This window comes from Mangifera indica, chromosome 6 (genome assembly GCF_011075055.1).
Source record: "Mangifera indica cultivar Alphonso chromosome 6, CATAS_Mindica_2.1, whole genome shotgun sequence".
In the NCBI taxonomy this organism is placed as follows: Eukaryota; Viridiplantae; Streptophyta; class Magnoliopsida; order Sapindales; family Anacardiaceae; genus Mangifera; species Mangifera indica.
Window position 1 is genome coordinate 935,422 of NC_058142.1, and position 16,192 is coordinate 951,613.

General features: G+C 33.2%; 3 protein-coding genes and 1 pseudogene across 3 annotated transcripts; 3 read left to right on the forward strand and 1 right to left on the reverse strand.

Moving 5' to 3' along the window:
• Nucleotides 1-2,291: 2,291 nt before the first annotated feature.
• Nucleotides 2,292-3,807, forward strand: LOC123219788 (probable F-box protein At4g22030). Its single transcript, XM_044641774.1, has one exon. It carries the CDS (start codon nucleotides 2,335-2,337, stop codon nucleotides 3,598-3,600), a length of 1,266 nt encoding a protein of 421 aa, XP_044497709.1. The 5' UTR covers nucleotides 2,292-2,334; the 3' UTR covers nucleotides 3,601-3,807.
• Nucleotides 3,808-7,149: 3,342 nt separating this feature from the next.
• LOC123219795 (probable F-box protein At4g22030) lies at nucleotides 7,150-8,443 on the forward strand. Its single transcript, XM_044641781.1, has one exon. It carries the CDS (start codon nucleotides 7,169-7,171, stop codon nucleotides 8,441-8,443), a length of 1,275 nt encoding a protein of 424 aa, XP_044497716.1. The 5' UTR covers nucleotides 7,150-7,168.
• A 3,469-nt stretch (nucleotides 8,444-11,912) lies between these two features.
• LOC123219804 (probable F-box protein At4g22030) lies at nucleotides 11,913-13,428 on the forward strand. The gene has a single exon (XM_044641792.1). The coding sequence runs from the start codon at nucleotides 11,956-11,958 to the stop codon at nucleotides 13,219-13,221; it is 1,266 nt and encodes a 421-aa protein (XP_044497727.1). The 5' UTR covers nucleotides 11,913-11,955; the 3' UTR covers nucleotides 13,222-13,428.
• Nucleotides 13,429-14,626: 1,198 nt separating this feature from the next.
• Nucleotides 14,627-16,180, reverse strand: LOC123219192 (annotated as a pseudogene).
• Nucleotides 16,181-16,192: the final 12 nt, after the last annotated feature.

The window sequence follows — 16,192 nt, forward strand, 5'->3', positions numbered from 1 at the left end:
ATTCATCTGAAAATGAAAGTCCTTTGGGTTCTCAATGTTTTCAAGATTGACCTTTTCCTTTTTACCATATCAACCACACAAGTCGTCTCTTACGATGTCACTTACATCCCGTCTTCTAAGAGCAAGAAAAGTTCTTTTAATTATACTGTAATCAAGACGGTAATGAAAATATTGTACAAATTCTACAAATTAAATCTGCCCTTAAGTTTCAAATTAATAAATTGTTAGGAAACAAATCGAGCGAAAAGAAAAAAAAAAATCAAAACCATTCACACAAAATAAAACATATTTGAATGATTCGGTTAATAATACCTAAGTTCATGACTGCAGTAGGTTTTTCATTTATTTTATAATTACAAGATAAAAAAATATAACCATATATTTAAATAAGAATTTAAGATAATATAATTATAAATAAACAATGAGACTTCTACGAAGGGTTCTACCGTTTGACCTTTGATTGGGAGTTTATGCCCTGCAAATACTCCTAATCATCTTTGTCAAAACGTAAATTAGACTTTTAGATTCAACATATACATCAGTGGATTTTTCATTAAAAATAACACTTATTATATTGGAGGGTAATTTCTTGCGCATATTAGATTAAATAGGCATTCTCACAAGTTTTTGAATCTTCAAAGCTTCAAACTAGTTCAACGCATGAGGTCGTAGTCGAGGGTGTGCAGTTCAAAGGCATGGAGTTGAATCAGAAATGAAGCTCTTTATGAACTGGTTCAACCATCCACAAACGCAAAGCAGAGATAACAAGTTAGGAAGGGGATTGGTTGCAAGGTTTTCATGATCAAAGAATATCAAATTTTAGACCTTGTCTTTGTTAATTTCCAACAACATTAATGGACCTTCTTACAAGTTAGAAGACTGATTTATGCCAACTAGAAACCTAGAACGATGATCGAGTTGAACAAAGTAAAAAGTACGTAGGTATAATAAAATAAATAATTACATTCAAATAAATTTGATTCACCCCAAATAGAGTAACGTTCAATAAACTCAATATTATTTTAATATTTCTTCATCTCTTTCGTTATAAGTAACTCTCATATGTATCATATTTTACAGATGAAGTAATCAACGACTTTGAGACAACTGTTTTGATTGTAATAGGGAAGGAATATGTTTTGACTACCATGCGTATGGATGGTCATGCCATGAAGGGAAAACCGCAATGCATTTTATTTCTATCGTGTAATTTTCATAAATTCTATGTGATATATAACTACCATTGGAATCTCAATAAAAAAAAATGAGCTGCACAAAGGAAATATAATTTTTTAAAGTCACAATTTTTAGTAGCTAGAGGATGTAATTAATAAAATAGTAATTTATATGCACAAATTTATACATAAATGATGACATGTCATCATATGATTGAGTAATTTTGAATTAAAGATAAAATAACACCTAATCATATGATAATTTGTCATTGTTTGTATAATAGTTTATGTACATTGTCTATACATATTATTTATGCACATAGTATTACAATTAGTAAAATCTTAAATAATATATTGAATTACACATTCCAACCGTAGGTTTGGTGAATCAAATTAGTATGTGTCCCTAATTTTGGAAACTAACAGTTAAAACTCTACCATGTCTTGTACATTTATGAGTTAATCGATCTCATCGACTGGACAAATTAGTGATGTCAATAATCTCCTTGTTTATAATATATTACAATTTTTTTCTATGTTGTCAAATTTCAAAATTTATTTATTTATTTTTGTCTTGTTATTATTTTATTATCAATATTTTTTTTCAAAACATTTTTTTTGTTAGTTGTTATTTTAATTTAAAAAACAATATTATTTTTATCCTAAAAATTAATAAAGTAAAATTATAACAAAATTTAGTTTATTTATATAATTATAATAAAATTAAAATTATTTTTATAATTATAGTAATAATATTTTTTGATAATAGTTTAACTAATCAGACCATTCAATCTTATTTGATTCTTAAAATAAAGATATTATTAATAAAAAAATAGATTATTCGTTACTATTGAAAATATACTCCCCTCAATGGCACAATAAATATGGGACAATAAAACTCAAATACTGAAATATTCAGTTCAAGCACCCTGACGTAGGAGAAAATCTTGACTTGAAACCTGGAAAGAAAATTACAACGAGAAAGGGTCATCCTGGGCCAAGTCACATTCCAAACTCAGCTGCCACAGCAGTCAGCCTAAGACCTCTTCTTCCATATCCTCTATCAGTTGAGTTGGTTACTATAAATTAACACCAGCCATACACAAACACAATCACATCACAATTGCAAAAAAGGAAAGGCAAATATCAGATAATATTCATGGCTTCTTTACAAGTTTCAAATACCCTTTTTTCTTCATCTTCTTGTCGCTCTTCCAACAGAATTAACGCTGCTATATCTGTCCCAAAACTCCCAAGAATCATAAGTTTATCACCTCTGACAAAGCCAAAACAATCAAGCACAATCCCAGTAGAAATGCTTGTTCCTAGCACGAAATTGCTAGAGCAAAACAAGGTTGACGACTCTGGGAATTCTATGGTTACAGCCCAACTTTACGCCATCTTGGAGGCTGTTGCTGATAGAGTTGAGATGCACCATAACCTTGGCCAGCAACGTGACAACTGGAACACCCTTCTCTTGAACTCTATCAATATGATTACTCTCACTGCTGCAACCATGGCTGGTGTTGCTGCAACTGGCGGCGCAGGAGCTTCACTTCTGGCTTTGAAGCTATCATCAACTCTCTTGTTCTCTGCGGCCGCTGGGATGATGGTAATCGTGAACAAGATGCAGCCGTCGCAACTTGCAGAAGAGCAACGTAATGCAACGAGATTGTTTAAGCAGCTCCAGAGAGAAATACAAACTATCCTTGCTCTGAGAGTTCCTAGTGAAAACCAGGTGAAAGAAGCAATGGAGAAAGTTCTAGCGCTCGACCAAGCATACCCGCTTCCATTGCTAGGAAAAATGATTGAGAAGTTCCCTAAGACATTTGAGCCTGCCGTATGGTGGCCGTCAAGTCACTCACGGATTAACAACAACGTATCGGAAAGAGAACAAAATACTAATAAAATGGAGAAGAATGGATGGAGCGAGAAGCTGGAAGAGGAGATGAGAGAGATTATTGAAGGGTTAAAGACAAAAGATATAGAAGATTACATGAGACTAGGCAACTTGGTGTTGAAGACAAACAAGATTCTAGCCATCTCAGGGCCATTACTCACCGGCATTGCAGCAGTTGGGTCGGCTTTCGTAGGGTCTCCTCACGGGTCATGGGCTGCTGTTGTTGCGGTGGCTGCAGGCGCATTAGCCACCACAGTTAACACATTGGAGCACGGTGCACAAGTTGGCACGGTGTTTGAGATGTACAGAAACTGCGCTGGCTTCTTCAAACTCTTGGAAGAATCAATCGAATCGACTCTCAATGAAAGTAATGTGGAGAAGAGAGAAAACGGGGAGATGTTTGAGCTGAAAGTAGCCCTACAGTTGGGAAGAAGCACTTCAGAGCTCAGAGATTTTTCTGAAAAATCAATTCATTCCCGCATGGATGGAGCCGAACTAGAGGAGTTTGCAAGTAAACTTTTCTGATGGGAGATAATTCAATTTCCAAAACAAAACATTATTTCATTCTTGTGATAACAGAAGTATATATTCAATGTATAATCAATCTAGCATAGAAAACTAAGAAGATGTTAGTAGCCTCTAATTATATTATTAGCTTTTTTTTATTTTCATTGAACAGAAATTGTTTGGTTCATTCCATTTTTAGATATTTGATCATTGCCTCTAATATTAAGTGTTTGAGTTAGTTTAATTTAAATCTAAAATTAAATTATTAATTCATATTTTTTGAATTGATTCAAACCAATCTTAATGAGTTAAGTCTTATTAAGATTTGGTTTTAAAATATATTTTTATGAATTAATGTAACAATTATATATATTTGACATATAAAATAATTGTTGTTAGTAATAGAAGATTATTGAAATATTTTATTATTTATAAACTAAACAAAATAATATAAGTAATAAAAGATAGATCTATTACAACAGGCCATTGCCCATTTCGACTAAACAGATTAAGTAAATAATTGTTTTGTTCACAGTTAATATTATAATTTTTAAGTTGTGCATGCAAATTTTCATGACAATATATTTCACCAATTGTAGTTTACTCAATTCCTCCCGTCGGCTACCTTCAATGTTTATTTTCAAGGTAATGTCTCTGTATATGATATGCTTCTACTTAAGCATTCTATTTAATGCATTTTAATGTTTCAAGAGATTTCTACAAGATCTTCATGTCAATCTCAAAATTTTTTCATTAAGACACAATTCGAAATCAATTTGAATTCATAGGAATTAGTTTCAGATCAATTTAAAATCAGTGGCCTAAAACTCAAATTCAATGTGACAATAATTTAATTTTTAGTTTTTATTTGGGTTAGCTTGAATTCAAATATTCAAACTGATTTAAACTTAGTTTGTTAAATCTAAATTTGTATTTGAATTCAAATAATTTGAATCAAATCCAATTTTATTTAAAGGAGAAATATGTAGAGTTCTCGTGAAGTTAGCAGCTCTTTATTCATATGATCACTATCTAAAATGTCATATATATAACAAGTTGAAGCATTTCCAACGACCTCATGTATATAATTAATTATACATCGCTTTCACAAACAGTCAACTGGATATATTAATAAAAGAATAATAATGCATATCAACTTACTTATCAGAACTAACTGCCAGACCAAATTGATTGCTTGCTTTTAGTCCAAAATAATGGCGTCTTTACTTACATATTTTATAGAATATATAGGACACTTGAAACCACAGTATTTAAAGCTTGAGTAGCTATACTGTAGAAATGACAATTTAAATTCGAATTTAGGGATTATGATCCACTCTAACCCTAAAAAAGAGGTGATTTTTTTGATAGAAACGGGATAAGACATAGGGACAGGGATAGAGATAAAAAAAATCTCTGTAATTGGGAACAGGTCGGAGATAGAGATATATTTGTTTCATCCCTGCTCTGCCCCCTTATATTAGTATATTTATTTAGAATATTAACTATCTCTATAGTTTTAGATTATTTATGTTTTTTAAATTTATTTAGTTTTTTTGTACATATTAAAGCTGTTAATTTATGATATTTGTAACATTTGAAATAGTAAGTTTGTTTTAATTTTACTTAATTTTGTTATTTAATATATTTATATTATGTTTAGAAAGTATAAAAAGAAGATTTTCCCTTATGGGTATAGGAACAGAAAGTGGATTTTTCTTTCTAGGAAGGAAACAGAGAATCTTTATCATCTTTGTAATAAAGATTAAGATTGATATCCCCTGTGAGGACAGAGACGAGAATTGAGATCTCCTCTTCACCCCTCTTTATTGCCGTCTCTACTCTAGATTTAATAACTAGATAGTTTTGCATTGAGGTGTATTAATAAAGACGTTGATCCACTTTCCATGTATGAAGGATCTAAAATTTATAACATGGTTTATCCAAGGTCCGGTCAAGACCCATAAGATTTTTAACATGGTTGAGTTCTTGATCCAAGATCCTTTTGAACATGGTGGTTGCCATTTGAAGTCTACTATACATGTATAATGCAAGCAACATGTTCATGCATACTTTATTTATTTGCTTGACTTTCTAATGAAGAATTTTTACGGAGTCTCTCATAATCCAATCTTCAATATGAGATTACACAAGCATTTACGTCAACAGAGGATCATCATGGATGAGATGAAAGGAAGTGAGTCATGAGGAAGAAACTTATCTTCACTGGAATTTATGAATTTTCTGGATAGTGATTGTGAAGGAGGAAGATAGGCATCCTATAGGCAAAGTCATCCCGCACAACGTACGGGTCAATATATTTTTCAACATGCATACCGTTTCTTATTAATGCTTTCAGATAGAGTTTGTTATGCTATAATTAATATTCATTCTGTTTGTGAATTTCCCTTCACAATCTCTGTAAAACACAGTTACAATCAAAGAAATCAAAGACCATTCAGATGACTTCTTTACAAGCTAAAAATGCAAGCTAATTAAATACGAGTAGATAGCACATATTTTCTTGAACAAAAGAAAGTTGACAACTCTAGGAATTCCTTGGCGGCAGCCCAAGTTCATGGCATCTTAGAGGTTGTTGCTGATAGAGTTGAGATGCATTACGACACCGGCCAACAACGTAGGTGATAACTGGAATGCCCTTTCATTGAACTGTATCATTATGATTACCTTCACTTCCGCCACCATGGCTGGTGTTTTGGCAACCGGTGGGAAAGACATTTCAGTTGTTATTTTCAAATAGAGTAATACTGTACGTATAAATAAATTATATAAATTTAACCGTATAAACTAAATTTATCTATATAAATAAATAATCATATCATTTAATTACAAACTGTTATAAATTTATGTAATTTATTAATATGATACACGAAAGCAAGTTCAAATTTCAATAAAAAAATATAACAATAGTGTGTTGTGTAATACGCATAGGTGGATTCTATTCAAATTTAATTAAAATAAATATATTAATTTAAAGTTAATTTGGATATAAAACTATTAATTTAACATCAAATTTAATTTGTTTGATTAACGATAAGCTTGTCTTATAAATCATTTTAAAAGAAAAAGAGTTCTTACATATTAAAAAAAATTATTAGAGTAGAAATTAAAAAAAAAAAGGTTAAAAAAAGATGAAATTGTTGGCATTGACAACATTCTGTCAAATCAAATTGGGTTGAGCCAAATTGACTCAATCTCTACCTAGGGCTACCCCTGACTCAACCCAAAATTATTTAGAAAACATTAGTAATTCAAACAAGTGTCCCCTTGTAATTAACCAAAACGGTAGAGACGACAAGGAAGTTTCACATTGAAAATTACAGTTTGCAGAAAAGTCAAAAGGAGGAATTTTAAAAACCTTCGGCCAACCAGGAATAGTCCAATCCTGGGCCAAGTCATTCAGCAGGTCAATATTTCAACCTAGGAATTCTTTCTTTTACCAAGTATTATGCTAAAATTCATGGCTATATATACGTACGTCCATGGCAGTCTTGCTTGCATTCTCATCCTTCAAAAACTCAAACCAAATAGCAATTCAGAAAAAGAGCTTATATAGATACCATTCATGGCCTCTTTACAAGTTTCGAATCCACTGTTATCTTGTTCTTCTTCACATAAAATTAATGCTGCTATATCTGCCCCAAAACTTCCGAGAATCCGGTTCTCACCTCTGAGAAAACCAAGGAGAGACTTAGCTGAAGAGCTGAAGGTGAGAGATTATGGATACACAAAGACTGTCCCTCCCACAACAATACAAGAAGAAAAAAATTTTGATGACTTTACTACTACTAATTCTACGGTGGTGATTGCCCAACTCCACGCCATTTTAGAGGCGGTTGCTGATAGAGTTGAGATGCACTACAACATCGGCCAGCAACGGGACAACTGGAACACGCTTCTCCTCAACTCTATCAACATGATTACTCTCACTGCTGCCACCATGGCTGGTGTTGCTGCAACTGGCGGCGCGGGTGTTTCGCTTCTGGCTTTGAAGTTATCTTCCACGCTCTTGTTCTCCGCGGCCACAGGGATGATGGTTATCGTGAACAAGATCCAGCCGTCACAACTTGCTGAAGAACAACGTAACGCAACAAGATTGTTCAAGCAGCTCCAGGGAGAAATACAAACTCTACTTTCTCTAAGGGTGCCTGGTGAAGAAGATGTGAAAGATGCAATCGAGAAAGTTTTATCGCTAGACCAAGCCTACCCACTTCCCCTGCTAGGTAAAATGATTGAGAAGTTCCCTAAAACATTTGAGCCAGCTGTTTGGTGGCCATTAAATCAGTCTCAGAGAAACAACAAAGTATACAAAAGAGACATGAAGATGGAGAGAAACGGATGGAGCGAAGATCTGGAAGGGGAAATGAGAGAGATTATTCAAGTGTTGAAGAGAAAAGATACAGATGATTACATGAGACTAGGCAACTTGGTGTTGAAGATAAACAAGATTTTAGCCATCTCAGGGCCATTACTCACAAGCATTGCAGCAGTTGGTTCAGCTTTCGTGGGGTCTCCTCACGGGTCATGGGCTGCTGTTCTTGCGGTGGCTGCAGGTGCATTAGCCACCACAGTAAACACTTTAGAACACGGTGCGCAAGTCGGTATGGTATTGGAGATGTACAGAAACTGCGCTGGCTTCTTCACACTCTTGGAAGAATCAATCGAATCCACTCTCAATGAAAGTGATGTAGAGAAAAGAGAAAACGGAGGGATGTTTGTACAAAACGTAGCTTTACAGTTGGGAAGAAGCACATCACAGCTGAGAGATCTTGCCAAAAAATCAATCTATTCTCGCAGTAATGGAGAAGAGATTGACGAATTTGCAAGCAAACTTTTCTGATTTTGTACAATATGTACATTTATTCATTGACTAAACGTATTCTTTAATTCGTTCTGTACATGGACAAACAAATTATTTGTACAATTACGTTAAGGAGAACTGATTAAGACGTTAATATACATGCTCCATGCATATTTATTATTCAATAAAGAAAAGAGGAGGCAAATATATTAAAATAATCAATAGGTGTTTTAGGATATCAATCAATATTATCTTGTTACTGTTTTTTACATCCTTTTTAAATGAATTAAAGAATGTGTTGAATTAATAAAACAAACAAAGAGGACGAATACGTGTGATTTATCCTAATTAACTTGAAACATGGTTACAGTAAAAAAAATTAATGCCATAAACTCTATGCGTCTAATTTTAAATAACTAATGATAATATATCATTATGTGATTGTAAGGTCTTAAATTAAGAATAAAATAATATATAATCGTATTATAATATATCATGTAAATACCTAATCAGATATTAAAAATTGAATATATATAATATTATCCAAATCAATATTATTTTAATATTCCCTCGCATGACGTCTAAATTGGTGTAAATGTTAACTATTTTCTTGTAAGTCCAATAATTAATTAGAATGATTACTATTAATGCTACTAGAGGTGTTCATAATTATCCGGTAAATGAATCAAACCAATTTTTGAACTGAAAACCAAACCAAAAAATAGGTTATTCGAAAAATCGGTTCAAATATCAGTTCAAAAATATAAAAAACTGGTTTTTCAATTTAGTTACCTGTTTATCTAATTTTTAAAACTGATTAACTGAACCGAACAGGTTTTTAAAAAATTTAATAAAATATTAAATATATTTTCAAAAAAATTAGAAAAAAATAATAAAATATGATTTTTTTTTTAAATTCGGTTCAAAAATCGGTTAACTTAAAATTTGGTTAAGTTAATTGATGTTTTAGATTCGGTTCAAAATTGGTTAATCTTTAAATTGGTTTGATTTTGGTTCATAATTTTTTTCAAACTGAAAATTTGGTTCGATTTAAAAAGTTGGAAAACCGATTCGGTTAACTGATTTTGAACACCCCTAAATGCTATTCAATAGTTATCTAATTTATGCGTTGAATACTTGAATGGCAAGTCACCTGTGATGTTGCTAGAATCAATATTATTTCGGTACTTGAATGGGAAGCCATCTCATTCATCTGAAAATGAAAGTCCTTTGGGTTCTCAATGTTTTCAAGATTGACCTTTTCCTTTTTACCATATCAACCACACAAGTCGTCTCTTACGATGTCACTTACATCCCGTCTTCTAAGAGCAAGAAAAGTTCTTTTAATTATACTGTAATCAAGACGGTAATGAAAATATTGTACAAATTCTACAAATTAAATCTGCCCTTAAGTTTCAAATTAATAAATTGTTAGGAAACAAATCGAACGAAAAGAATAAAAAATCAGTCAATCATATAATGAGATATTATCGTTTATGCATAATATCTAAGTTCATAACTGCAGTAGGTTTTTCATTTATTTTATAATTACAAGATAAAAAAATATAACCATATATTTAAATAAGAATTTAAGATAATATAATTATAAATAAACAATGAGACTTCTACGAAGGGTTCTACCGTTTGACCTTTGATTGGGAGTTTATGCCCTGCAAATACTCCTAATCATCTTTGTCAAAACGTAAATTAGACTTTTAGATTCAACATATACATCAGTGGATTTTTCATTAAAAATAACACTTATTATATTGGAGGCTAATTTCTTGCACATATTAGATTAAATAGGCATTCTCACAAGTTTTTGAATCTTCAAAGCTTCAAACTAGTTCAACGCATGAGGTCGTAGTCGAGGGTGTGCAGTTCAAAGGCATGGAATTGAATCAGAAATGAAGCTCTTTATGAACTGGTTCAACCATCCACAAACGCAAAGCAGAGATAACAAGTTAGGAAGGGGATTGGTTGCAACGTTTTCATGATCAAAGAATATCGAATTTTAGACCTTGTCTTTGTTAATTTCCAACAACATTAATGGACCTTCTTACAAGTAAGAAGACTGATTTATGCCAGCTAGAAACCCAGAACGATGATCGAGTTGAACAAAGTAAAGAGTACGTAGGTATAATAAAATAAACAATTGCATTCAAATAAATTTGATTCACCCCAAATAGAGTAACGTTCAATAAATTCAATTTATTTTAATATTTCTTCATCTCTTTCATTATAAGTAACTCTCATATGTACCATGTCTTACAAATGAAGTAATCAATGACTCTGATACAACTGTTTTGATTGTAATAGGGAAGGATTATGTTTTGACTACCATGCGTTGGTGTCACGATGGATAGTCATGCCATGAAGGGAAAACTGCAATGCATTTTATTTTTATCGTGTAATTTTCATAAATTCTATGTGATATATAACTACCATTGGAATCTCAATAAAAAAAAATCAGCTGCACAAAGGAAATATAATTTTTTAAAGTCATAATTTTTAATAGCTAGAGGATGTAATTAATAAAACAATAATACTAGGTGCACAAATTTATATATAAACGATAACATGTCATTATAAGATTGAGTAATTTTGAATTAAAGATAAAATAACACTTAATCATATGATAATTTGTCATTGTTTGTATAATAGTTTATGTACATTGTCTATACATATTATTTATGCACATAGTATTACAGTTAGTAAAATCGCAAATAATATATTGAATTACACATTCCAACCATAGGTTTGGTGAATCAAATTAATATGTGTCCCTAATTTTGGAAACTAACAGTTAAAACTCCACCATGTCTTGACTTGGTCAAAGAGCACATTTATGAGTTAATCGATCTCATCGACTTGACAAACTAATGATGTTAATAATCTCCTTGTTTATAATATATTACAATTTTTTTCTATGTTGTCACATTACAAAATTAATTTATTTATTTTTGTCTTGTTATTATTTTATTATCAATATTTTTTTTCAAAACATTTTTTTTGTTAGTTGTTATTTTAATTTAAAAAGCAATATTATTTTTATGGTAAAAATTAATAAAGTAAAATTATAACAAAATTTAGTTTATTTATATAATTATAATAAAATTAAAATTATTTTTATAATTATAATAATAATATTTTTTGATAATGATTTAACCATCAGACTATTCAATCTTATTTGATTAATAAAATAAAGATATTAATAATAAAAAATAGATTATTCGTTGTTATTGAAAATATACTCCCCTCAATGGCACAATAAATATGGGACAATAAAACTCAAATACTGAAATATTCAGTTCAAGCACCCTGACGTAGGAGAAAATCTTGACTTGAAACCTGGAAAGAAAATTACAACGAGAAAGGGTCATCCTGGGCCAAGTCACATTCCAAACTCAGCTGCCACAGCAGTCAGCCTAAGACCTCTTCTTCCATATCCTCTATCAGTTGAGTTGGTTACTATAAATTAACACCAGCCATACACAAACACAATCACATCACAATTGCAAAAAAGGAAAGGCAAATATCAGATAATATTCATGGCTTCTTTACAAGTTTCAAATACCCTTTTTTCTTCATCTTCTTGTCGCTCTTCCAACAGAATTAACGCTGCTATATCTGTCCCAAAACTCCCAAGAATCATAAGTTTATCACCTCTGACAAAGCCAAAACAATCAAGCACAATCCCAGTAGAAATGCTTGTTCCTAGCACGAAATTGCTAGAGCAAAACAAGGTTGACGACTCTGGGAATTCTATGGTTACAGCCCAACTTTACGCCATCTTGGAGGCTGTTGCTGATAGAGTTGAGATGCACCATAACCTTGGCCAGCAACGTGACAACTGGAACACCCTTCTCTTGAACTCTATCAATATGATTACTCTCACTGCTGCAACCATGGCTGGTGTTGCTGCAACTGGCGGCGCAGGAGCTTCACTTCTGGCTTTGAAGCTATCATCAACTCTCTTGTTCTCTGCGGCCGCTGGGATGATGGTAATCGTGAACAAGATGCAGCCGTCGCAACTTGCAGAAGAGCAACGTAATGCAACGAGATTGTTTAAGCAGCTCCAGAGAGAAATACAAACTATCCTTGCTCTGAGAGTTCCTAGTGAAAACCAGGTGAAAGAAGCAATGGAGAAAGTTCTAGCGCTCGACCAAGCATACCCGCTTCCATTGCTAGGAAAAATGATTGAGAAGTTCCCTAAGACATTTGAGCCTGCCGTATGGTGGCCGTCAAGTCACTCACGGATTAACAACAACGTATCGGAAAGAGAACAAAATACTAATAAAATGGAGAAGAATGGATGGAACGAGAAGCTGGAAGAGGAGATGAGAGAGATTATTGAAGGGTTAAAGACAAAAGATATAGAAGATTACATGAGACTAGGCAACTTGGTGTTGAAGACAAACAAGATTCTAGCCATCTCAGGGCCATTACTCACCGGCATTGCAGCAGTTGGGTCCGCTTTCGTAGGGTCTCCTCACGGGTCATGGGCTGCTGTTGTTGCGGTGGCTGCAGGCGCATTAGCCACCACAGTTAACACATTGGAGCACGGTGCACAAGTTGGCACTGTGTTTGAGATGTACAGAAACTGCGCTGGCTTCTTCAAACTCTTGGAAGAATCAATCGAATCGACTCTCAATGAAAGTAATGTGGAGAAGAGAGAAAACGGGGAGATGTTTGAGCTGAAAGTAGCCCTACAGTTGGGAAGAAGCACTTCAGAGCTCAGAGATTTTTCTGAAAAATCAATTCATTCCCGCATGGATGGAGCCGAACTAGAGGAGTTTGCAAGTAAACTTTTCTGATGGGAGATAATTCAATTTCCAAAACAAAACATTATTTCATTCTTGTGATAACAGAAGTATATATTCAATGTATAATCAATCTAGCATAGAAAACTAAGAAGATGTTAGTAGCCTCTAATTATATTATTAGCTTTTTTTTATTTTCATTGAACAGAAATTGTTTGGTTCATTCCATTTTTAGATATTTGATCATTGCCTCTAATATTAAGTGTTTGAGTTAGTTTAATTTAAATCTAAAATTAAATTATTAATTCATATTTTTTGAATTGATTCAAACCAATCTTAATGAGTTAAGTCTTATTAAGATTTGGTTTTAAAATATATTTTTATGAATTAATGTAACAATTATATATATTTGATATATAAAATAATTTAATTATATTTAATTTAAAATTATTAAATCACCTCCTAATTTCTTTTAATTTTATACTAGAACTATTGTATTATGTTTTATTTATAAAAATGCTTGAGAATGAGTTTGGTTCGGTTCCTCTGAATGTTTGAAGAAGAAATTGTTAACGTAAAAATAAATAAATAAATAAATATTATCAAAAAAAACAAAAATTAAGCATAAACCTGTTATTTCGAATTTATTTCATTCAAACTGAATATTTAATCGAACTCGATTATTTCGGATTGAATTTACCGTTACTCTGAATTCATAACATAATCCATAAAACGTAGGAAGTAATAAATTGTACACACGTATACGTTGAATTGTGTAAATTTCAAAAAGTCCGGCGCGCAGTTCAAATTAATTATGAAGTGGAACGAGAGGCAACGCTCTGTACTGTAGACAAAATAATAGTTGAAGCCGGGCAAATGTTTGCTCTTTTAATCGCCGAGTAAAAGTGGATATTTGACCAGCTGAGTTTGCTCAGACGTACGTCAAAAGTTAGACGTATATCGAGCTCGCCGCTAGACTTTTATTTATCATTTTATAGATAGAAACATTCAACTCTGTTATTTCGATTCTACTCAACATTATAACCTCGTATTGATTCAGGAAGTTGACTCTTTGAAAATCTGTGAGGTGTTATAAATTTATAATTAGGGCGGGTGGGTGGGTGGGTGGGTTCTAACCCAATATATTTCAAATAAGGTTGGATTTGAATTTATAAAAGTTAAATTGGGACTGAGTTTACTTCACTTGCTGGCTAAAAAATATTATAAGAGAAAAAAATTATAAAAAAATAATAATAATAATAATAATTGTTTGCAAAATAAATTTCAACGTGATGATTTGATAATTTTAAATTAAAAATAAAATAATATCTAATTAAATAATAATATATTATTATTTATATATATATATATATTTTTTTCTGTATCTCAAATAGTGTTTTTGTATATTTTGATTAGCTAATCCATGGGCCTTGCAGTGAGGGCCAACATGCGGGCCGTGTCCAAAAAAAGTGAGCGGTGTCAGCTTATGTGCCGGCATAGCTTCTGGTATCTGGTAATTAGCAAAGAGCCAATATGTATTATTGTAGGCTTATAACAACAGGAAAACAGTATCTCCTAACAAGTATAAACCTCCTAAATTTTGATCATCTTACTAATATTCTTAACAATTCATATAAGTTTGCTGGCAAACTCATCTATCTGGGTTCGATTTATGCGACAAAGTCTTGATGTTTTGGCAAGATTTCTCAGCTGTCAAGTGCTTCTTCCCAATTGCAAAGCCCCTTTCATTTCAAACATCTCCGCGCTTTCAATCTTCTCCACTTCGCTTTCGTCGAGAGTTGATTCTTCCAAAAGTTTTAACAAGCCAGCGCAGTTTCTATACATCTCCACCACCATGCCAACTTGTCCACCGTGCTCCAATGTGTTAACTGTGCTGGCCAATGGGCCTGCAGCCACCGCAACAACAGCAGCCCATGACCCATGAGGAGACCCCACGAAGGCTGACCCAACTGCTGCAATGCCGGTGAGTAATGGCCCTGAGATGGCTAGAATCTTGTTTATCTTCAAAATCAAGTTGCCTAGTCTCATGTAATCTTCTGTATCTTTTGTCTTTATTAGTTGAATAATCTCTCCCATGACTAGCACTAAATCCTCACTCCATCCATTCTTCTCCGTCTTTTTGACATATGCTTTATTGCTGTTAAAGTTTGCCAGCGAGTGATTTGATGGCCACCAAACAGCAGGCTGAAAAGTTTTAGAGAACTTGCCAATCATTTTTCCTAGTAAGGGAAGTGGGTATGCTTGGTCAAGTGCCAAAACTTTCTCCTTTGCATCTTTCACATCTTCTTTATTGGGCACCTCTGGAGCTGCTTGAACAATCTTGCAGCGTTACGTTGTTCTTCAGCAAGTTGTGACGGCTGGATCTTGTTCACAATCACCATCATCCCAGCGGCTGCAGAAAACAAGAGAGTTGATAAAAGCTTCAGAGCCAAAAGTGAAGCGCCTGCGCCGCCAGTTGCAGCAACACCAGCCATGGTTGCAGCAGTGAGGGCAATCATATTGGTAGAGTTCAAGAAAAGGGTAATCCAGTTGTCACGTTGCAGGCCAATGTTGCAGTGAATCTCAACCCTATCAGCAACAGCCTCAAAGATGGGATGTCGCCATAGAATTAGAAGAGTCATCAGCATTGTTTTTTTCTTGAATATTCAGGCTAGGGACAGTCTTTTCTACTTGGTTTGAGCTTGTCTTTTTATTCTCTCGTATCCTCAGTTGCTCAGCCGAGTCCCTTGTTTTTTTCGGAGAGAAACTGGTTCTTAGGAGTTTTGGCATAGACATGGAAGCATTTATTCTGTTTAAAGGAGATGAAGAAGAAGAAGACAACAGGTGACTCTAAGCCCGTAAGGAAGCAATTGTGTGTGTTTGTGACAGTTCGTGAAGGCTTTGGATGAAAATTTATACAGAATGGGCGTTATTTATAGTGACGAGAGTTGCAGAGACAAGCCAGTCTCCCCTGTGAAAAACCTTCCTTCACCATTTTTGATGAGGCAAAAAAGATCATTTTTGT